The 23,495-nt window shown below is 36.1% G+C and overlaps 1 protein-coding gene across 1 annotated transcript in view; it reads left to right on the forward strand.

The window, feature by feature from the left end:
* LOC139688422 (zinc finger FYVE domain-containing protein 1-like) overlaps window positions 1-21,299 on the forward strand; it is a 33,149-nt gene extending 11,850 nt beyond the window's left edge. The window contains exons 6-11 of the mRNA XM_071585993.1: window positions 1,953-2,090; window positions 4,280-4,397; window positions 5,513-5,683; window positions 7,843-8,005; window positions 8,090-8,215; window positions 11,560-21,299. Of these exons, the coding sequence (XP_071442094.1) occupies window positions 1,953-2,090; window positions 4,280-4,397; window positions 5,513-5,683; window positions 7,843-8,005; window positions 8,090-8,215; window positions 11,560-11,783 (940 nt within the window). The 3' untranslated portion in view covers window positions 11,784-21,299. The remainder of the gene's footprint in view (window positions 1-1,952; window positions 2,091-4,279; window positions 4,398-5,512; window positions 5,684-7,842; window positions 8,006-8,089; window positions 8,216-11,559) is intronic.
* The last annotated feature ends 2,196 nt before the right edge of the window (window positions 21,300-23,495 follow it).

Here is a 23,495-nt window from a genome sequence, read left to right on the forward strand (position 1 = left end):
TATTGACCATTATCATTGATAGTAATATTTTGGGTGGGTTCTGAAATTCACCACCAGCCCCACAAGTGCTGTCTAAATGGTAGTGCTACGATTGTTTGCTTTTACCCCTGTACTGCAATAAGCATGCAGCTGGAGGGACAATATTTTTTGCAGGGAAAAGTCATAATTATGATGTTAATATTACATCTAAGAGTTTTATTAATAATGGAAATAGATAAAAATGAATGGGACAGTAAGACAAATTTAAACATTTTCTTGTTTGAAGGCTTTGATGAATTACAATTGACAAAATTGGATCTATATTGTATTGAAATAAGTTTATTTTGTATTTAAAAGGGTTCTTTTTACACTTTGGGGCTCAAATATATCATCTGGAGTCACTACAAGTCGTCGGTAATCAACAGTACACAAGAGTAGTGGAAAGTGTAGGCGTGTGTGGTGTTGTGTGTCGAAACCCCAGATAACTTGGATAAAATAAATTATCATTCAGCTGATGGATTGCCTCTGCGTCATAGTCAGATATGTGTTCATGTACATTCCGCAACACAGGAGCGTTTATTCTCAGGAGAAATAGTGAAACTAGGGTCAGACTATAACTTTTGAATTTCTGCTAGTTCTGGAGTGGAGAGACAGTTGGATGTTTTCATTATGTTGAAGAAACTGTGGTCTGACAATTTATGGAGAAGCTGCTTGATGGAAATTTCATGGGCATAGTTTGAGTGGAGGCATTTTGGGTTCGTCATTGGAATTTATTCAGAGCAGGAGGCATTGTGGTGTTCAGTGTAGTGTGTTTTGCAGGAGGTGCACCAATTAGAGGCTAAGTTTGGGAGGCTAAATTTTGCCCTTACTGAGTTCAGTGAAGGAGAGGTAGAAATCGTCATTGGAGGGTTTGGTCAGTGGTGGGTGGCTTCTATTTTTGTACTCGTATTGGTAGCATTGATTTTACAATAATTTTTATGAGGGTGGAATTAAGGTTTTACAAGGAGACAGAACTTTCATCAAGTTAAAAGCAGAATGCATTTTCCTCAGCTAAACCAATCACGTAGTCAAGAACAAACAAATGGCTGGCCAAGGGCAAATTTTAAAAAAGAATTGCTAATCCATATTCATATTTGTTCTTTGATTCTGATAATAATAATTCGGTGTAGTTACTGAGTGACTTATTTGTTGCTTGGTAAAACTATGTATTTCTTTGCCTGTAAGGAGATTATGGTATTCTCAGGCCTAATGAATGCAAGGGACACGATAATGGGACAGTACGGATGGTATAAAAATGTTTGAAGTAAAAATATTAAATAGTGATGGCAACTTTTTATTTTGTGAAATTAAAAACTCTTATGTAAGCTCAAATATTTTAAAATTGTATTTATAAAAGAGAGTTTAGAAATTTCAAAGCATTTAATCATCTTTACGATAGTAATTTTAATTTGAGTTGTTAGGGAGAGAAAAGCTCATGTAATCTGCTAGATTGATGATCTGCACACAGATAATCAAGAGCTTACTGTGGTTGGTTTTGCTATGCTGCTCCACTGCCTTGTGACATCACGAGCCGGTCCAACATGGTGAAATGGTTTTTCCATGTAATTGATATTTGTGTCCCTTGTAATGCATTTTTAAGCATTATATTGCTTTGAAAATTGTTAATGACTTCTGTCGTAATTTCTTTGTCGAGCTAAGCTTTCGATTGAATAAATGGAAAAAGTAGAAAACAACAGTAAAATAATAATCGTCATACATTTGGGATGTATTAGGTGAGGCAAGTCAGTGGATGTGCGTGAGTGGGAGTTAGAGCAAGTAGGTGAGGCAGTGGGATGGTGGGTCCTTAGTTCTGTAATTAGTTTTTATGTATATTTGGATAATTGCATTTATTCATTTTTCTAAGTGGTATGTTAATTGTGTGACTGCACAATTTTGAAGAAATTAATTTATTTTTTGTATTATTTCTATTTCAGTTACCAGCATCAGTATGAAAATTGTGTATATATTTGTAAAAGTTGCCACAGCAATGGAAGGGAAGTAGTGGTCGTTCCTAAAACATCTTCATCCTCCGACACTTCCTGGTATGGCCTTGCCATGTATGCCTGGTCTGGGTTAGTATTAATGTTTTAGTCCTGTCTACTTAAATGAATGATCGTTTTGATTTAACTGTGATCAGGTTATGAATTTAAAATTACACAATAAATGCATTTAAATGTAGTGTCATATAATGAGGCTTTTCAGTGACATTAATTAAAGGTGGTAGGAAATCTCTGTAATTTGGAAACATGTCTTTAATAGCTGTAATATATCATGTTCAGAAAGTCTGTATGAATTTCCTTAGCTTTCATACCTTTCTTTACGAAGTATTTAATCACTGCTCGAATCTCAATTTTTTCCATCTTCACAAATCACTACATTGTAACAGCAAAAGAGAGGCGTCCCCACCACAGATCTCTTCCCAGAACACTGATGCATTGCGTGCTTACTCATAATGGATTACCCATTACTACGCAGATAACTCGTTGTGGTAGCGCTGACATCTGGTGTTGATTCCGAGAAACCTGATGATGATGCACAGCGTCAAAACCATGGTGGTGTGAAGTAATATCCTTATGTGGAAGTGCAAAGTTTTTTCCTCTACCCTCCCTAGCCTTTTTCACTTGCTGGGATCGGCTTCTCTCATTCATCTTTGCAGTCCATCTTACTCAATCTCATGGTCTTTTCTCATTGCTCCTAGTGTTTCACCAACATTTTTAAGCTGTGAAAAAATTAGGTCTACTGAGTCTTTGGTGCCATGATTAGATTTAGGTTTATGCCTCTTTTGCACCGACTTGAAGTTATTTGACATTATCAGCGGACAAAATTGTGCATGGAGCCTCATCGAATACATATCCTGTGATAGTATGAACCACCGATATAAAGTGATGTGGACCTTAAACTGTCCTTTGGGGGTAGCTAGACTCTTGCTAGGAAACCCTAAATTTCTCATACTGACATTCTCACAATACTTGTTACGTTCTTGAACCTGCCCTTAACCATATTATTGTAATGTAAGGATCCACCATGGCACTTATCTATGTTTGCTGGCATAAGTCTTCTCTTAGCATATGTATGCTAAATGCAAATATTTCAATCCTGCATTTTTCCATTAGTATTCTAAGGATATTTGCTTTACATCCGTAGGACTTCAATTGGACATGATGCCAATTTGGTTTTCTGTTTACTCCTATTTGAGTATTACTCATGATCTCTTCCCCTGACACATGTCATGAGTGTCACTATGTGTGACCTTGATTGCTCTATACTTGTACGTGTACTTTATACTTGTTACATTTTTGTATATCCTTTTTGCTTGAAAATAGGAATCAAGATGATTTTCCTCCAGTTTTTTAGCAAAATACTTTCATCATTTCTTTTTACACAATTTTGTTAATCCCTTGTTCTAACAGATGGTTGTAGGAGGTATCCTATCTGAGTGATTTCCTTCTTTTCATGTATGTTACTGCTTTTGTGAATTAATTTGCTGTACATTCACTAAATACTCATGTATTTGGCTCTATTTCAAGGGTAAGTTCCTTAAGGTTTTCAATGTTCAAGAGTTCTTCAAAATATTCCTCCCTCTGTTTTTCATATCATCTTTTAATAAAACTATTTTGTCCTTGTTTTTAAGTGTCTAATATGTGGAGTTCCTTTGGTCAATTTCTCTCTGTTCCTTTGGTCAATTTCTCTCTGCTGTGTGCCCCTCATGGTCATTTATCCTAATATACTGGAGACCAAGCAGTATTTCTGCCACACTATGACCTCCTTCTCAGGTGTGGATTTGCACCCACTCATTACCCCTTCACTGAAGGAGCTTGTGATGTTCCTCCCAAAATGTGCATGTACTACACTGGTGAGAACTTGAATATGTCTCTATGATCATGGCTTGCCCTTGCCCAGCTTTTTGTGTAATCTGAATTGGGTGGACTGTAATTTTACTCCATAAAAGTTGAAAGAGTTTTTATGATGTTATCCTGCACAAAATCTTGTTCCTTAAAAGGCCTTATGAATCCACAATGTAGGAGGATGCTTCAGTAGCTTAGCTGCCTAAAGCACTTGGCTGGACATTGAAGGATTTGGGTTCGAATCCTGGTTTAGGCAAATGGTTTTTACATTGTGAAATTCTCAGACTTGTGTGCACAACATTGTGTGACTCCTTTTAGTAACTGTCCGGGCATTTGTCACAGTTCTTTGAATGATGTTACCTGTGTTTGCCAAAGAGCTACTTATTATTAAATACCTTCACATATTTATATTCCAGCTATGTCTTGGAGTGCTCCCATTGTGGTGTCATTTACCGAAGTCGTCAGTATTGGTACGGGAATAAGAATCCAGAAGATGCAGCTGTTAGGACAGAAATAAGACATGTTTGGCCAGGGGTATGTTTTCTTTCTACTGTTTATTCTTAATATTTTGTCGATTTTTTAGTGAAATGGTGCGACATTGCCCCGTACACCACTTCCCCAATTTATGATTGAGGTTCTGAAATCAAATGGAGTTTTGATTCAGATGGGAGATGATTATTTGTAAAGCACCGTGTTTTGTAGCATTTAAGGTAATATGCACATGTTCAACTGCACATAAGCCATCATTAGTGTCATAACCTAATGAATTGCTAAACCCACTTCATGCATCACAAAACATGACATTCACACTGATTTAATTTAAAGTTGTATCAGAGTTGTTTTTAATGATAAACCTTTGAATTGTAAAGGACTTAAATTTTGATATTAGTTGTTTGCATATAAGGGAGGCCCAGGGCCATAATCTGAAACATTCCTCCTAAGAGACTGAGATTGACCTTGGGCTCTCTGTACACCATTGCAACATCTGCGCCTTTTCTCTTATTGCTGATGCTGGCCCAAACAAGCTTCAAACCAACCTCCTCCTTGGAGAGGTGAAAGTTTGTTGTGGTAACAGTATAATCACATTCTAAATGGTATTAATGTCATTCATGGTGGAATCTTGTTAGTGTGTTTTTGAAAGGAACCAGATTTCTGAACCAGTATAAATTGCATCCCAATTAGGGTAGCATAATTTGTGGAAAGGAATCATTGATGTAATTAATAATTAATGATCATTCCATAGCTTGTTTGTGATAATACATGGCAAAAATATTTTTTGCTAATAATTTGAAAAATATGTATAATTCCACCTGAATAAAATTTAACTATGTTGTTCATCTATTAATACTTAGCAGTATAAATCAGTTATCAATTAATAATTTCTCCATAAATCATAACAATGCAGCACAATTTGCAAATTGCATTCCATTCCATTAAGTGAATTGCATGAATTCCATTTTTCATCTAGAAACTTCATTTAATGTTGATGATTGAGTGTTACTTTTTCCTTCTACGTCCTTGTTTCATTCCAGAATTTGCCAACTTCTCATAGAAGGGAAAGCTTTTCTCCTGTGGCAATCTAGTCTTTTACTACATATCAAAGATTCGGTTTAGTTATCTGAACTGTGCTCTATGAATTATGTTTCCAGAGTCCCATGGCAAATCATGGAGCACAGAATGCTGCTCAGAGGGTCCTCGATGGAGTCACTTTTATTTCTGAAGCTGTTGCCAGTGTTGGTTCCCCTCCTACACGAATAGTTTCTTCTTGGGTTGCTGATCAAATTGCTCCAAAATATTGGAAACCAAATAATGAAATAAAGGTGAGTGCTCCAGAGTTGTGTAGTTAAATACGGTTTTGATCTGGTAATTGCTACATATGAGTGACCTTTCAGCATGAAAAAATGCCATCATGACATCACCTACAGTTCGTACTTCAACTTCATAGAGGACTGATTTTAAAGTGAACTAAAAAATTCAGTTTCAGATTCAAAGAGGATAACACGGAAGAAGGTTGAGAAAATGGAACATAGAATAGGATTAACTGGTATGGAAAAAAAAGGGAGTATCAGCTGGATGTAGAAAAAATCTTGAATGAGGAAAGATAGATAGATCGATAGTTGTCTTTATTTTGAGGTGACATTGAGACTATGGAGTCTCTTTCACCAAATAACCCCTGAACCATGATGAGAGAGATGGGATATGGAAAAGAAATATGTGTACATCAAAAAATGGATAGTAAAAGCCACGAACGAAACTATAGAAACAGTTCATAGGGACAGGACAAGGTAGCCATGGATTTATGATGAGTTAGTTAGGATGATAGACGAGTGAAGGAGATGGAAGAATGTGGACAGGTTAGGTGCAAAGAATTAAAAATAGTTGAATCATAAACTGAAACAGGAAACTTATAGGGTGAAAAAAGGCACAAGGATATGGAAAGAGTGACGAGGAAAGAGTGAAATTGGTTCACTGTACAGGGAATACAGGAAAGGGGAGAGACACACACGATGCCATAGCAGTAATGAGATCACTGACGGAGAGAGACAACGGTCTGAATATTTCTTTCTGTCTTGTAGATTGTAGAAAGCAATTGATAGAGGGAATTGGATAGAATTCAGGAATGTATGGAAGAAAATAGGAGTAGATTGGCAGAATAGTTGGTTTATCCATATCTTGCTCATATCTCAGACTGTTAGGTGTGAGTTGGGGATGGGGAGTTGCACTGGGCAGTGTTAGGAAGAGGGGTGAGACAGGGCTGTCCATCACGTCTACTTTTGAACAAATATGTGGATAAAATTGAGGATTGGAAAAAACTGGTGAAAAGAGGAGTGAGAGTCTGTGAGAAATTCATAAAATCAGTCAAGTTTTTGAATGACCAAGCTTTCCATCGCCATTCAGACAATGGGTGGCAAGTATTGCTGAGTGCTCTAGAAAGTCAGTGCAATAGATATGGGAAGTAATTAAATTTAAATAAAACAAAGGTTATATGATTTCTGAGTAACATAAAGGCTAAGTTAAATTTTCAAATTGGAGGTTAAATGGTAGAGTAGGTGGAGCAGTTGAACCATTTAGGTTGAAAACATTTCTGACATAGTGAAAGTAGTAGGTACATAAGAAGAAGAATTGAATTAGGTAAAGAAGCTTTTACAAGGAGAAGGGAATCTATGATAGGTACTTTGAGTAAGGATGTAGAGGAAGAGGCTTGTCAAAACTTTGATATGGAGTGTGGTTCTGTATGATCATTGAAGCAGAATAATAGGCATACATTGGAGGCTTTTGAAATGTGGTTGTGGAAAAGGATGGAATAGGTGAAGTGAGTAGAAAGGAAAACAAATGAGGGAGTACTAGGCATGGTGAATGGGGAGGATAGAGAGGGGATTACTTGGAGAAATCAGAAAGAGGCAGGAAAGGTGAATATATAGCAATCTGATTGGCAATGGAATGTTGAAGACTGATAGAGGGGAGAATGTGAGGTAGATGGGGCAGAAATAGGATAGAGATGTTAAATGGAATGAAGTATGTGGAACTGAAGAGGAATTTACTGTAGTGTTGAATTTTAGGTTTCTCTGATTATAATATGGCTTTATATTGGTTTGATGCTTTATTTAATTTATTTCAGTAATCTGATTGTGCCTGCTACTTGGGTACACTGTTATTTAATCAGTTCTTTACCACTTAACCAACCTTTATTTTTATTTTATGATACCATTAACAAACCTACTATGGGATATTAATAAATATTTTTTATCTAACCTTTAAATAAGCCTTGGCAATAAATCTGCTGGTGCAAATAATGGAGTATTTCATGTAGTAATTGTACCTTTGCATAGAGAGAGATTGATATGGCTTCATAGAGGCATTTTAAACTTGCAGCGCATTTTCTAGTAGATACTATTTTTGTGATAAAAAAGACTGTCTGTTGAATTCATGTATATAAATTTGAAATATTTGCTAAATTGAGATTCTGTTGATTTTCCAGGAATGCTGTGTGTGCAAGAAGGTGTTTGATATGTCGGACACCAAACATCATTGTCGATCCTGTGGCGAAGGAGTCTGTGCTGATTGCTCAAAAAATGTCATGCCTGTTCCAAAGTGGGGTTGGAAAACCCCAGTGCGAGTGTGTGATGCATGTTTTAAGAATGGTAATGTGGCTTGTCCTCCTCAGTAATCATGTTGACATGGCTTTGCATTTCAGGAAATAAATGATAATGAATGATTATTTTCAGTTTCAGGTACCAAAGCTGCGAGTGATGATGATGAAGCAGACGAGAGTGAAGTGCTTGTGAGGAAATGTGGTGAAGCTGTCGCAAGCACATTGAGCACAGTTGCGTCTGTGCTTGATATTCCCAGGGGTAAGTGTACTGGCAAATGGCTAAGCTCCAGTGATGACATACATCTTTTAAGGTCTTGAATTACAAGCTGGCACTTAGTTTGAATGGCTGATGAATTTGTGTAGATATAGAAAAAATTGGATTATTTATTGTTATACAAAGGTAGGAAGAGTGAAATTAGTTCTTTGTACAGGAAAGTGAAAGCCTTGCCAGGAAGTAAGAAGGAAAAATCAAAGGCAAAGGATAAAAAATTAGTCAGGAAAATTATATTGCGAATTGAACTGGGAAAAAATTCAAGAAAGATGGAAAGGATGTTTAGAGGATCTACGTGGTGAAAATATTAGGCCATCTAGGTTAGACATAGAAAGAGATTATGATCTGGATGAAGGTAGCTAAGGTCCAAGCGTACTTGGTGCCAAAATAAATAGGAAACTAAGTAAATTGAAAACAAATTAGAGTGTGGGGATGAAAACAGTTCTGTGGAATTTCTTAGAGGTTTAGGAGGACATGTGAGGAAGAGTTCGTATGGACTAATTCTTACCATTTATGAGGGTGAAATTTGGCTGAAAGATTTTCTCAGATCAGTATGAGCTCCCATCCCTAAAAACATAAGGGCTACAGAATATTTGAAGACTACTGAACAATAAGTGTGATTTTGCACACAATTGCAATGGTACCCAGGATCGTCAGTTAAGGACTGATAAGAGGGCAATTGAGTCCCTAGGAATAATCAGTTTGGATTCAGACTGTTAAGGAATCATGCATGACTTGACCCTTTTGCGAAAGGGATAGAAACGCAAATAAAAGACAAACGCAAGGCTAGTGGAGAAGGTACAAGGGTGCAGATCACAAGTGGGAAAAAGTTTCCTCGAGCGGGACTTGAACCAATAAGCTTTGATTTGTCGGTTCAATGCTATCAACAAGCTTGATGACCGCTGAAATTGGCAGGGGATTATGCCACCAATTTGCGATACTTTGGCCAAGAGTTGGCACTCATGAGCTGTTTCACCCACCACCAGAGAAATGGACGAACACAAAAAGAAATGAGCCACATTAACCCAATACAAATTCAAACACTTATCCTGCCAAACAGTGAAAACATATTCATGGATTGGAACTTAGACAAATCAGGGGTAGAGATACACATGAAAGATGAAGACAGGGTCAGTGGGGAAGGTGTAAGAATGCAGAGTTTCAGTAGAAAAAAAAAGTTCCATTGACCAGTAAACAAATTGCTAATATGTATTTAATGGTTTCCGGCTCAACTTTGTGGAAGTTCATCTTCCGAACAGTGAAAAGTGAAAGTGGTTTGGAACGTTGGAAAAATACATTGTGTTCTTCATTTAATGAAATCACAGATCTTTGACTTGTCATGCTTATTCGCAGAACACTAAGCTATCAAGGGCATTGTACATAAGTACTATTGAAGTCCTCAACATTTTATGCAACCAGATTGTTGATAGAAGAGGCTGAGATAGGTGCACAAAGAAAAAATTGAGACACAACTTGTAGAGCATAGTTTTGGAGGCTAATCATGATGAAAGGGAGAAGAGACTGATCACTTTGTGTTATGGAAGTGGAGGGATGGTGGGTGATCCGTCACGAGGGGCAGGGTATGCCACGAGGGTAAGGGGAGGGATGGCAAGAGATTGGAGGACATTATGTCAATTGGGCCTGAAAAGATGTCCTCTGTAGCCCTAGGTGGGTGGGGGGTGAGGGTTGCGAGGGGGAGGATTTGGAAAGAGGTGGATTAGAGGGAAGAATGAAAACGATTTGTTTGAATGGAGATGAGTGAAGGGTGTGGGTGAGGGATCAATGCCTAGATAACATTTAATTATAGATAACTATAGATAAATATATTAATAGAGGGATCAATGCATAGATAATGGTCCACATTGTTGCCAGTTTTCCAATGTGTGGAGTTAGATAGAGGTGTCAGGGAGTATGGACATGGTGAAGCAGTCTTAGAATTTCTTTTTCTTGAATCTGGGCGTTAGAGGGAATGGGAAGGTTAGAGAGGATACATGATTCCTTGCTTATGGAGCGATGGTTAATTACACATATTGATTGCTGTGTTGTTCATTCCCCTGCATAAAACTTTGGGCATGTTGTGCTTGGGAAAAGACACACCACATTGGGTTAGCTCAGCTGCTGGCTATGCAGATGTTGTACCTAGTATTGTTGTGTGTAGGCTGCAAAATTGGGAATCTTTTTACATTTTGTTCATTTTCTTTTTTTTTTTTAAGTTGGCCCGGACTAATATATTTGGAACAATTCATTTCAATTAAAAATGTTTTTATAAAAAGTGTCAGTAGTTTGAGGTCATGCTCTATCAGAGTCAAGTTTAAAATATGGGCACTCTGACCGAGAGGAAGTTAACAAAATATGGAGGAAAATAGTAGTTAGCATCAAATTATTTATTTCCCATAAAGTTAGTTGAAAAACTAGTGTGGCTCACACTAATATTGAGCATGTAGATATTATATTAGAGCAGTCTACATGTGCATGTAATGTAGAGTGTTAGTATCAGCCATAGGATGTACTAGAACAGAAATAAGTAATGTGTATTTTATTTTTGAGTAATTTTAATGGTTTTGGCCAATTTTATCTACTATTCTGTTCACATATGGGAATGGATTACATGTATTGGTTGGCATAGCTGTCAGTGAACTTCAACCTATCGTTGTGGTCTTGTCTACCATTGTTTAATTTAATATTAGAACTATTTCCTCTGTGTCTTCATTAAACTCATTCAGTTTATGTTTATCCATAGCATAAGCCATGCCTGTAATCTCTGTGCCAACAATGAGTCCCACTCTAGGTTTGTTGATAATCATGTGACAGTTTCTGTTCAATCATTAGAGTTCTGAGTGAGAATTATTATTAACTGTGAGAAACTAAAAATTGAAAATCAAAATTATGGTTGAAAGTAAAGTAAGACTTGAAAAAACTTTAGCCAGCATCTTTAATTTATTTTAAATGTGTATCACATCACTTCTAATTTTTACTGTGTAAGAATAATCAATCCTAATGCAAGAAGCATAACTCATGTTTATGACACATATGTGCATTTTATAAGTTCCAACTTCAAAGTTTAGCTTCAAATTTTGAAAGTCATTGAATCATTAACTTGAATCTCAAACATTTCAAGGTGATAATTCGAGACCCGGGTAATCAGAGATTTTTTGATCTAGATTTTACTTCAAATAATTCTTCATTGGTTGAACCTATGTGCTAGTAAAAGGTTTGTGCAGAAGTCACTGTAAAATCTAGGTATATGGATTTACATGGTTGCACAAAGAGAGAATAGGGAATTCATTCCGCAATGGCTGATTAATGTTAACCTGTATGAATCATTTTCAAAGGCTTGATAAAAGATTCTGCAAGACCATCATACTGGGTGCCGGACAGTGAGATCAAAGGTTGCTGTGTGTGTCGGCATGATTTTGGGCCTCAGCTAGCTCTCCACCACTGCCGGGACTGTGGGCAAGGTGTTTGTGATGGTTGCTCTACAGGAAGGCGTGCCGTGAGGAGGAGGGGCTGGGATGCCCCGGTTCGTGTCTGTGATCAGTGCCTCAAACAGGAGTGATCGGCATCTTCTGCCGAGGTAAAGGAAGAGGCGAGGGTTAAGTGGAGTGAAGGGGGAGGCATGCTGAATCGCAAAGCAGGGGCAGCTGCCCAACCCTCCTCCTCCATTGACCTCCCGCCATTCAGCTGGTGGTTTGCTTCATGAATTACTTGTGTTAATCTAATTGTTTGGAACTTTGTGTGCATTTTGCTGTAAATAATGGTCCATTTTCTATCATTCCTAATTCAGGGTAGGTTTGCATGTAAATATTTTTCAGTAATTAGTAATGTAGTAGTGTTAATTAATTTCATTTTTGCTAGGAACTGTCAGATATTTCAACATTGATGGAGGAAACTGGTTTACTATTCTGTCTTTACTTGTAAAAATTATTTTATCATTGTTTTCAGTTGATAATTAGAACTTTCCTGGTTTATTTTGGTCTTTCTGTATGTTTGAATTGAGTGACTTAGAAAATATGTTTAAATTTTCAGAAATATGTACAAAAATGAAGGACACTCATTCCTAGCCATATGAATGACTGCTTCATGATTTTTCATGTACACAAAATAGGGTTTTCCACATGATGGTATAATATTTCACCCTCTTGAGGAAAAAAATGATAGTGTAAAAAATTATATCCCAATTTTGATTCTTATTAAATGGGATTTCTTTCAAGTTTGAAAGGATTAGGGCTTGAGTTCATTAATCTGAAATGATTTTTTTTTCCACCTTTTGATCACGGAAATATGTGAAAAATATGAAATGAATGAAAAATGACTATGATTTGATGAAATATTGTAAGTTACGTCAAAGTATGTTGACATGATTTGATTTGATTGGCTCTAAAATGACTGAGGGTGGCATAGTAAATGTGTGCTAACAAGGGTTTGTAAATCCTTTATCTTTGGTAACTCTTAAATTGGATAGGAGTTTGAGTGAATTACTAATTTTGTATGCACTAACTTCTCACAAAAGCGGGCCTTTCATACTTTTGAAAAATTGTGAGAATATTCAGTAAGTATTTGATACATATATTTTTGAGAGAGTGTTTATTCTGATGGAGTTAATTACATCTTCACTGTATCATTTGAGAATATGACTGAAGATTTGCACTCAAGACTTTAAGTGATCAATGTAATGATTGACGGGAGGCCATATTATTGGCTAATTTTTCTGCACATAAACTTTTTAATATATTTTAAATTGTTTACCAAGAAGGAAAGGATTTAGTGAGACATATTGAAGTAAATGTGTTTTAGAAAACCTTGGTAAATTCAACTGTTGTAAATTATACAGACCGCCTCCACATATTCCCTGTTTGTGGTTGAAAACCAAATTTTTAAACTTTAGGGCTTTGTCCCATGACTACTCTGTGATTTCCTTTTGGTTTATGATTTTGTCTAGTAATTATAGGATGCATATATATGGTTAATTCTCAGTTAATAAATAATGTTATTGGTATTCATTCTGGAATAGGATTTATTCATGAGTTGCTTGGTTCATAGGTTCTCAAATTAAGTACTGCCAAAGATTTTGAAATCTACCTCAGCAATTCATGAGTAAGCTTTTGTATTTTGGTTAGCGTATCAATCAATTATTATTTCAGGATGATGATGAGACTATTAAGTTAAATGTTGACTTTCAAGGGTCACATTCATTTGCATACTAATAATGGTGAAAGGAATTTGATATGTAACATGAGAGGTGAGCTCTTTTTAGACCAAAATGGACTGCTTTTATGAAGTTTGCAAGAAAGATATACGTGTTTTGTTAAAAGAGTTTATGATGATTCTGTTTTATTTTTCATTTTACTTATCAATGCACCTTGAAACATTGGCTGCCAATTTGATACAGTGCCTAGTCATATTTTTGGATAACATTACAAAAAATGAATTATATTTGGCTTTTAAGAGCAGTATATGACACTGGCATGAAATAAATTAAATTTTTACATTGAAAAATCATGCAAAATGGTCAAAGAATAAGCTAATTTCACTTACTAATTCTAGTTGGATACCTCTACTTATTGCACTCTCCTCTATGAAGGAGTAGATGTGTGATATGATAAATGCTACACCGATTCTCCTTAAAGTTAACATTTAACTCGGCCATCTCCCATGATTACACAGTGCTCTCTCCAATGCAGAGCAGCAGGACTTACAAATGCCAAAGTTCACATTTGTTATAGTGGTTTTGAACTGAGCATAGCATGCAAGTTCTAGTGTACATGTCAGTGTCAACCTCATTCACCTTTCCTGCGTGTAGTTAAAACCAAATATACTGCCAAATTGATCACATTACTAATCTTATATTTGTTTTTAAGGAACAGTTGGCAGGGCAGAGTAGGAGTTAAACATTTTCAATTGAAAATATAAGAGTTTTCACCTACCAATTTCCACCTGTCATTAATATGCCTCTAAATCTGTTGTTTTCAGTGTTCCTAATAAGCATTAGTGATAGGCTAGCTGAATAATCCACTGTATTGCACTCTTTGACCTAAAAGTTATTATCTGAGGTGTTTTAATTACGGTCAGTGTTGCAAACTCTGCTCTATTTTAATTTGGAAAATGTTCCAACTAAGAATCACCGCTTGTGCGTCTTGTAGGTAGATAGATATTTTAGTACCCTGCAAGCCATAGCTAGGGTGTGTGGCAGGGGTAAACACACCAGACCAAATCTGACCTGAATATCACCCTACGGAGGTTGGACAATGTTATTCTGATCCCTTATCATTCATGGAAAAAATTACATCTTAAATCTATCTGTTCTACACTTAGTATCTGTAATTTTATTGACATGATCTCTCCCGCCAGAGTATGATGGGGGTAATTTTCAACATCACTGCCAAAGAGACATCCTTCCAACCTTAAATGGTAAAACCACAAATTTCCTTGTTTCCTTTTTCTGACCTGTGTCACAGTGTGCACTTGGATAATTTGAAACTTATTAATCACAAATTGAGACTCCTGTGTTGAGTAAGTTGAAGTGGCTTAGATGTTGATGGAAGGACTACCGACAATATTCGACAGTAGTACTCTAGGAGTACTCCTGGAGCAAATGTGGACTTTGATATGTTATTGTGAAATCACGTGGATGAGGTGTTTAGAGATTGTGACCATTTATGAGGAGGTATCATAAATTTTAATTATGTATTACTAAAAATTTCAAAGCTTCATTTCTTTGGTTGCCTGTCGTGCCATAGTCACGATTGTGGGGTGTGCCATGTTTGCTTCTGAAAAGGAGTCAGCAGTTGTAGAATCTAGTGTGATGACATGTGCAGTTCTTCGGGAATAATTTTCCAAATGCTGCCATAGCTAAAATCACTCTCATTCATGATTATTTGGATGGATACAGCTGTAACTGAATTTAATTCGTGTGCCTTTTTATAGAAGTGGGCAGTTTCTTAGTCATGGTGTTGTCTGTGACCGCGTAATTTCTGAGATGCTCTTGACAAATATGTTTTGATTGTGGAGTGCTCTGAGTTGATCTTTCCTGCCTCCTTTGGATTTCTTCTGGCAGTTTCTTCTCATCCTTGATCATGCCTATCACTTCCTCATTTGTTTTCATTTCTGTCCACTTCACCTTTTCCATACCTCATCAGACCAACATTTTAAAAGCCTCCAATCTATGTCTATTATTGACTATTCATTGACTATGTTTCTGTGCTGTACAAAACAATACTAGAAATTTTACAGAAATACATTGTAACTATAAATTAAGCAAGGCTCAAATTTTGCTGTTGGGTACTTAGTGTGTAATCACTGCTACATATACTAGTGGTGATGGGCAGTTACCATGTAGATAGATAGAAACTAAGGATGTCCAGCAATCCCACCCGGAACCAAATGCTGGCCCTCTGGTCAGTAGCTCGCAGGTCTATCCTTGGGACTACTGTACCCTGAAATTTAGAAATTATTTCAAAAGTAATTATTGGGTATGAGTCTTAACAACATTGAAAATTTGATCCAGCAATATTTTCTGCTGGACTTGGACTTGTAGTCACCAACATTAAATTAAAAATTTGAACTAAAAATGGCAATAATAATATCATCTGAGAAGCATTTTATACCAATGATATATCCGTGTATTATAATTTTGGAGACTCAGGAACAATTCAGTCAATCCTAAACCTTAATATTTTAATGCAACTCCTTTTAATTTGCATTATCTGACCTGAAGTTAAACTTAGAAGGTTTTTCTTCACTTGAAGATACCTTAAGATCACTAATAATTAAACAAATGTGTCTTGAAGAATAAATGGGGGAAAGATACCTAGTTAAATGATTTACCCCTCCAAATGGACTGACTCAACCTTGATATAATGGAAGGGCTTGTGCATTCTCATGACCCCCAGAGCTAAGCTCCAACTTATATACTGTAGTGTGTGTGTACCTATGGTTAATATGATCTAAATTATTTTAATTATTTCACAGAACTTTACTGTAACTAAAAGTTAGGTAAAACTTAATTTTTGATGTTGAATGTCTGGTGTGTAATCAGCTCCTGCCACATACCCTTGAAGTGGCGTGTGGGTAATAGGTAAATAGGTAGATTTTGCCAGGCATAATGAACACTGAATTCGAAAAAATGAATGGATGCCCTCTAAAAATTATCTCTAAAAGAAATAATGTATGCCCCTTTTTTTAATCCTCCCCCTCCCCCTGTATCCCCTCTTCTCCTTATCTTCCCATCATTTGCTCCTCGAAGATGGCTGGGGCCACCGAAATATCAAAGTGAGTTATTTTATTTTTCATTAATCTTTTTTAAAAATGTTATATATACCGTCAGGTCTTTTAAAGGTAACTCAAGCCAACCACCAGGCACGAGGGCAACAGTACTAATTACGCAAAATTGCAGACACAATTATTCATTCTTCTTTCTAACTCTTACTTTTGATACTTTGTTTCAATTAAACCAAGGCTGTGAAATAGCAAATACATTTTTTCTTTGACTTGAGTTGACAGCTATTCAGTGTGAATTACGTAAGTCTATAAAACTTGAATTAATTGCTTGCTAATAACTTCACTTGTGAATCAATGCAATAATTTGTGTGTAAAAATCATTTGCCTTGACTGGGATTCGAACCCAGATCCCTCAATATCTGGTCGAGTGCTTTAGCCAATTAAGCTATCGAGGCGTCCTCTTAAACTCTGAAATTTTTTCTCTGAATGAAAAACTCTTAATGATTTTTACACTCTGTAATTGTTGCATTGAATTGCACATTAGCGGATTACTCAGTTGAAAGTTACTGTTGCGGCATCTCCCGCAGTTTCTTTGGAATTTCACTTGTAACCATATCCTCGATGAATTAAGTGATTTATATGAAAAAATCACAAAAGTGTGGCTATCCGAATAGCATATGGTATTTAATGAAAAGATTGGAATAAATACTTATCGATTTTAGAACCAATTTAAAATTTTAGTGATACAATGTAGAAGCCCCATCAGAATTTTTGTAGATTAGTCCCATGAGAACTCAGCGAAAAACTTCTGCACAATCCTGGTTTATTTGCAGTACCTGTATTTCCTTCCGTATTTCTGCTATAAGTCCACGAACACCTTCATTAGGTAAAATATAGTAAATACAAACATTTTGCCGGTAAAGAACTTTTCTTTCAGTGCTTGGCTAACTTAAAATTTTTAATGCATTAAAAATTGTAAAATGAACTTATAGTAGAATTGAATTCAGTTTTAAACGTTCAATACTGTCATGTCCTGGAATTATTTTCTGGTGATGCAATTGTTAATGAAGAGTTAATTCTAAGTCACTCAATATCATTAAAGGCTGCTTGCAGTGATATATTTGAGATTAAGAATCATTTGATCCTATTTGTTTTTGAACTGTCTTCCATTACAGGGTTGCGACTCTCTTTCATATCATAGACGAGTATCAATTCTGTGAGATAATTCCTATATTCCCTGGTGAAAGTAAATACCCAAATATATATACAAGGTCTGTTAAAAAAAAGATGAGGTTGTTTGAATAAATTCTTGATTTTATTAGTTACCCTTTCATCATGCTTATTGCCTTCAAAATACAGCCCTTGCCTGCCACCACAATGCTCCCAATGTTTTTTCTAGCTTTAGAATGGTACCTGGGATGCTTCTTTAGACATAGCCTTTAAGTCGGCTGTAGAATTTTGTAGGATATCTTCAATAGTTTCGAATCATCGTTTTTCCAAGTTATTTCAACTTAAAAAGTAGGAAAAATGCTGGTGAAGCAAGAGCCGGAGAGTAAGGTGCTGGAGGAAAACCGGTGTGCTGTTTTTGGTTCAAACTTTGGTAAAAATCAATTATGTGTGCCCTGGTGCATTGTCATGATGAAAGCACTAAGACTTGTTTTTCCACATTTTTGGTCTCTTCTGTCGAACTTCAGTGGCACTCTCCCGGAGAGTTAATCAACAGTTTGCATACACTAAATCATTCACACTTTTGATGTCGGCCCCATTTGTTGACGTTGATTGTCATGCACTTCTCTGTTGTGCCAACAAAAACACTGTGCACAACTCTTAGATTCATTGCCCAATGTCTCTTGAATCATTGCATAAGTTTCAGTTATACTTTTCCGGAGGTTAAAACAGAATTCAATTCAAATGCACTGCTTCTCAAACACCTTCATTCTCATGGACATAAGAGCTTGTACAGCAAGTGTGTGCAAGCTCAGGCAAGAATTGCTGTTGTGCGGAGACAAGTCGATATAGGGCCACGTTCTAGGTTGTGTTTTATTTCTCACAGATGCCACACTAAGGCATAACATCACTAATTGTGATCTATCAAGCAATTCATGTTAAGAAAGATGTTTCATCTTTTTTTGTACAGACCTTGTATACACACACATGTAATATTCACCCACAACATCCAATAGTGTTAGTATTTCATAATTTTTTCTAATTCAATGCTTTAATTGAAGTATTTATGGCAGTAAGGTGGCATTTGTCCTCATTTGCTTCTCTTATTATATGCTAAGTTCATGAAACTGATGCAAAGTATGGTAAAACTTTACTGAACATGTGGGATCTCTCCAAAAAATGCCACCTGGTGGACATTTTCAATGGTTTGTGTGCAACATTATAGTTTTCAGTGTTTTGCTTCTGTACATCATCAGTGGAATAATGTTTTATTGCATATATGTAGTAAATGTCTTTGATTTGTAGAGGAAGAGTACCCCAACGTTACCAAAGTCTCTTGCTGTAACTACTGGCGTGTGTGAGTCAAGTTCAAATCCAGGTGACGCCTGTGATTTGCTCTCCCATATTCACTCAGATTGCAGATTTTTTGATAACATATCTTCCCTGAGAGTTACAACAGACAGCATGGGAAAAGGAAATGGCCTGCCCTGTAATATGCTAATTTTGTATGCAGTAAGGTTGAGTACAAAGTGTCACCAATCCTCACCTATCAAACATTTGAACTCAATTTGACTCTTGATGAATATTGATTGAATTCCTCCAAATACAAAATTATATCTATTATTTCCATCAAATGAAAGAGGAAAAATACTCTTCCTCAGAATTAATTAAATTAATTCTGTGGAAAAAGTGCATTTCCTCTTTCATTTGATGGAAATACAAAACTTTCACAAAGTTAAGCCTAACCCTGTAATATTGATAGCTATGACTTTTCTTCCTTTGCTTAGAAATATAAATGCTTTCAAGTCGGCCTTATTGTGTACACCCATGGTGGTACCTGGAATTTTAGGAAGCTTTTAAATTGCAATTGACCTCTGGCCTCGAGAAATATTTATATGCCGTGGGAACTCTTTAGACTTCTTTCTTTTAAGTTTAGCATGGTGTTGTACAAGCTATGAATGTTAGTTTTGAACTTATCTTGTTTGAAGGTTGGTGAAATGTTGGCCATGGCAACTTAATGATGAGCTGTGAGCACTTCGATAATAACCCGCTCTTATAGAAAGCTCTTAAATTTGAAATCACTTTACTTAAAAGTAGTTTCATGGCTGTTTTCCTAGCAATAAAAAGAAAAGATTGAATTCATGATAATGGCAAAGATGTTTATTGGTTCCTAAATGACTTTTCAGATGTATGGAACAAGTTACATTGATTGCCAATGTTACAGACAAAAACAATACCAGAGATAGTTGACAATCATCAACCGACTTAAGATTTTTTGATATTAAGGTTTTTAACTGCTGCCAGGAGTGTCATTAGAGCAGCTTTGCTCTCCTTTTATTATGTGGAAGAGTAGATAGAATATGCCACATTACTTATCTGTTTTCAGGGTAATTGTGTATTTTAGAAGCTAATAAAATCTATTATTCCCTGATATTCTGAGAAAAGTGTGTAATCTGAAATTATGCAACCCATTTACATTTGGGAAGTTTTACTGTACTTTCATCCGTTAAAGAAACATTTTAATTGTAAATCTGCTTGTCCATTTTCTGTGTTATTTGAGCTTTTAAAGCTGAAGGCAAAGGCTCAAAAGTTGTTTCCGATATAATGTGATTTATTGACTGCTTTGCCTGGTTTTGAGTCTCAAATGTCAAAATTCATTTCCTAATATCGTAATACACACTTGTTTCTTGGTATCTGTTCTTTCCATGTATTATTGTTTTGTGTACTGTAAAAGTTTACTTCATATTTTGCCTAAAAACTGAGTGTTCCAATAATTTACCATTACCCTTTGGAACTCAAGATTTTTGTGAGGAGATGGCTCATAATATTTGCCATCCTCTCATAAGTTTAACTTTGTCAAATTTGGATGCATGCATGTATATATATATATGTATATGTCCATGTGTAAGTTTCATACCAAATCTCTTGCTGTCAGAAAGTTTTGAGAAATTATTTTTATTGCTGTTATAAATAGTTGATTTTGTTATGGAAAATATTAAAATGAAATAAAAATAAGTTTCATGTTAAAAAAACAAAAATTTTTATGCCATAGCATCCATTTTATTGGTGATGTATGAGATTTATCCTCAATCAAAGTTTATTTTTCAATTGCATGTCAATTTTAAATCTCAAATTTTTTCCTGAATGCAATTTTATGAACTAGAAATCCATGTAATGTACAAGTACTTGTATTTGTTGTCTGAAGACATAATCATGAAATAACTCACCAATGCACTATTCAGTACAATGTATGATGAGCTTGCAAGTGATGTGCATCTTCAGAGAAACAAAGAACTTTGGTACCAGAATATTTGACCTTTTGTTTAAAGGTGTTTTATTAAATTATTAATATCTTTGAAACATCTCATGGACCATTAAAGATGGTACCCCTTACCATCTGCATGGTATTTTTAAGATTTATTGTCAAGATTTGATGGAATCCTTACTGATGGTGATGATAAACCAAAGAGCAATCAAGCTCTGTACCTTTGTAGTCAGAATGATACACTGAAGGCAATCTGTCGGACTTATTGAATCAAGCTATCACATCTGGAAATTATTCCTCTGAACTTAAGTTGGAAAACTGTGATGATTTAAAATTGCTCATTATGAAGGCATTCTGCCTGTATCAATGAATTCCACTGGATAGGAGAAATGAAGAATTGGAAATAAAAACATTGTGTTGTGATTCTGCTTGTTTTCTTAGTGTTTCCACGTGTCTGACGGAGTAATTTTTGTTACATCTCTACCATTTCTTCACTTTCCTAAAAATATGACGTGGTCTCTTATTTCTAATTGGTGGTTGGTTAGATGTCCTGTCTACAAAGCAGCTGAGGTGATAATTATCTTTCCTATTGAACTGTAATAGTTGTTGGCTATCTTCATTATTTCCTGAATCAGACAAGAATATTAGAGCCCAACTTTTGCCTCAACTTTGGCCTCTCATGCCATCTTCTGCCCAAAGTCTGTCATAAAATGCTCTACATAGTTCATCCACTGCCCTGCCTCAAGCACTCTTTAATGCTCCATTGGCCAGGTAAACTTCATGGACAGTCACGTCTGCTTGATGTAACTTGAGACACCTGCTCATAGAATCTTGTACTCTATTGGAAGAGATAGAATGGTATCTTTTCGAGATTGAAGCAGGTGTACGATTTTCCTCAATGTACCAAAACTTAATCACTTCAAAGGATATAAACTGTTAGGTCAGTTGCTCCTAAAGTGCATGGCAGCTTGGCTCTGACTAATTCCTGTCTTTTCCAGTCATTCTCCTTTTTCATCCAAAGCTCTTTTTATGAATAGAGTACCTCCTCCTAAAACAGAAACAAGTAGCTCCTAGTTATTTTTAATGCTTTCATTATCTGATGCTATGTTAGCTCAATAATGTGGTGTATTAATAACACTGCAATTCAGACATGGGCAGTGATGGGATATCTTTATATCCTGGTCCCTGTGGGTATTCTTCTGGAAACTAAACATCCCAGACTTTAATTATACCTTCTTGTGACTAATTTGTCAAAGAAAGGTACTGTCTTTGATTTTCTTATAATACTAGGTGTTTTCATGAATACTATTGAAGTGTTCATGACATTCTTCCAGAGCTTCTTTTCCTTGAGGCCAAGTAACAACACCATCTGTATAGCAAAGGTGTCATAATGGCTACAAATTGCTGGTAGCCACAAAGATCTCCATTTATAAATTAGTGATGACATGTGACAGAAGACAACCTAAAAGACATTGAAGAAGTTTCCTTGATGTGTGTTCACATGCGAATATAGTTGTTGATGATTTCAGTGTAACATATAAGGCCAGCAAATGCAACAAGCTCTTCAGTCACTTCATGGTGTAATTCTCTAATGGTATAAGAAAATGTCAAGTTTTTGAAAATATACTCTGCTTATCAGGAAATCCAAAATATTAGCCGAAACAGTTGGAATTTTAATTATACAAGGACTGTCAAGAAAATAACTTATGTTTTGGCCTAGTGTGGGAGTGGGTAGGAGTAGAGCCACCATCTTAGTGTGTAAACGTCCCTACTCTCAGTAGGAATCCTGCTGTGATACTTCTACTTTGCTCACTGCGAACTGTTGAAATGTGCGCTGCAATAGAAAAGCCGGCGAGGTCTGTCCAGAATGTAAGTTAAGTTATGAAATTTAGTATGAATCTAGGGACGAGACGAATTTTTATTATATACATTTGAAAGGTACATTCTTTAACTTTTTCCCCATAGCCGCCATTCAAATGGAGCATTTTTCCTGATGATACACAAGCTTTTTCAATTCTGTCTCTGAAGAAATCTGCCGCCTTACATTTTAAACATTTGTTTACGCCAGCATGCAATTCTATGTCACTCTTAAAGCTCTCTGTTGCAAGCCATATCTAGAGAGAGATCCATTATTGAAAATTGGTGATTTTCATGAATTATTTTGTTGCTTTTCATTATCAGTTAATCTGTGACAAGGCTGACCACTACGGTCCTCGTCATGGAAATTGGTGCTGCCATTTTTAAACTGAAAGCACCACTGCCTCACTCCACTTTGATTCAACATTCCATCTCTGTACACTTCACAAAGTTGCCTATGAATTTAAAATGACTTTTGGTGGATTACACGCATGATGCCATTGCAGTAATGAGGTCACTGGCAGAGAGGGACAGAATACAATCAGGATGTATATGTCCATTTCGTAGTTATCGAAAAGGTGTTTGATATTGGATAGAATTACTGAATTTTTTGCTGAAAATAGGAGTAATTGGAGGTGTAAATGTAGGAGACTTATCCACAACCTGTACTTGTCATAGACAGCTCATGTGGTAGGGAGCCGGGATTGGCAGTTGGGAAGAGGTGTAAGACAGGAGTGTTCATTATCACTTGTGTTGTTCCAC

This window comes from Hetaerina americana, unplaced genomic scaffold (genome assembly GCF_022747635.1).
Source record: "Hetaerina americana unplaced genomic scaffold, ioHetAmer1.1.p SCAF_2, whole genome shotgun sequence".
NCBI lineage: Eukaryota > Metazoa > Arthropoda > Insecta > Odonata > Calopterygidae > Hetaerina > Hetaerina americana.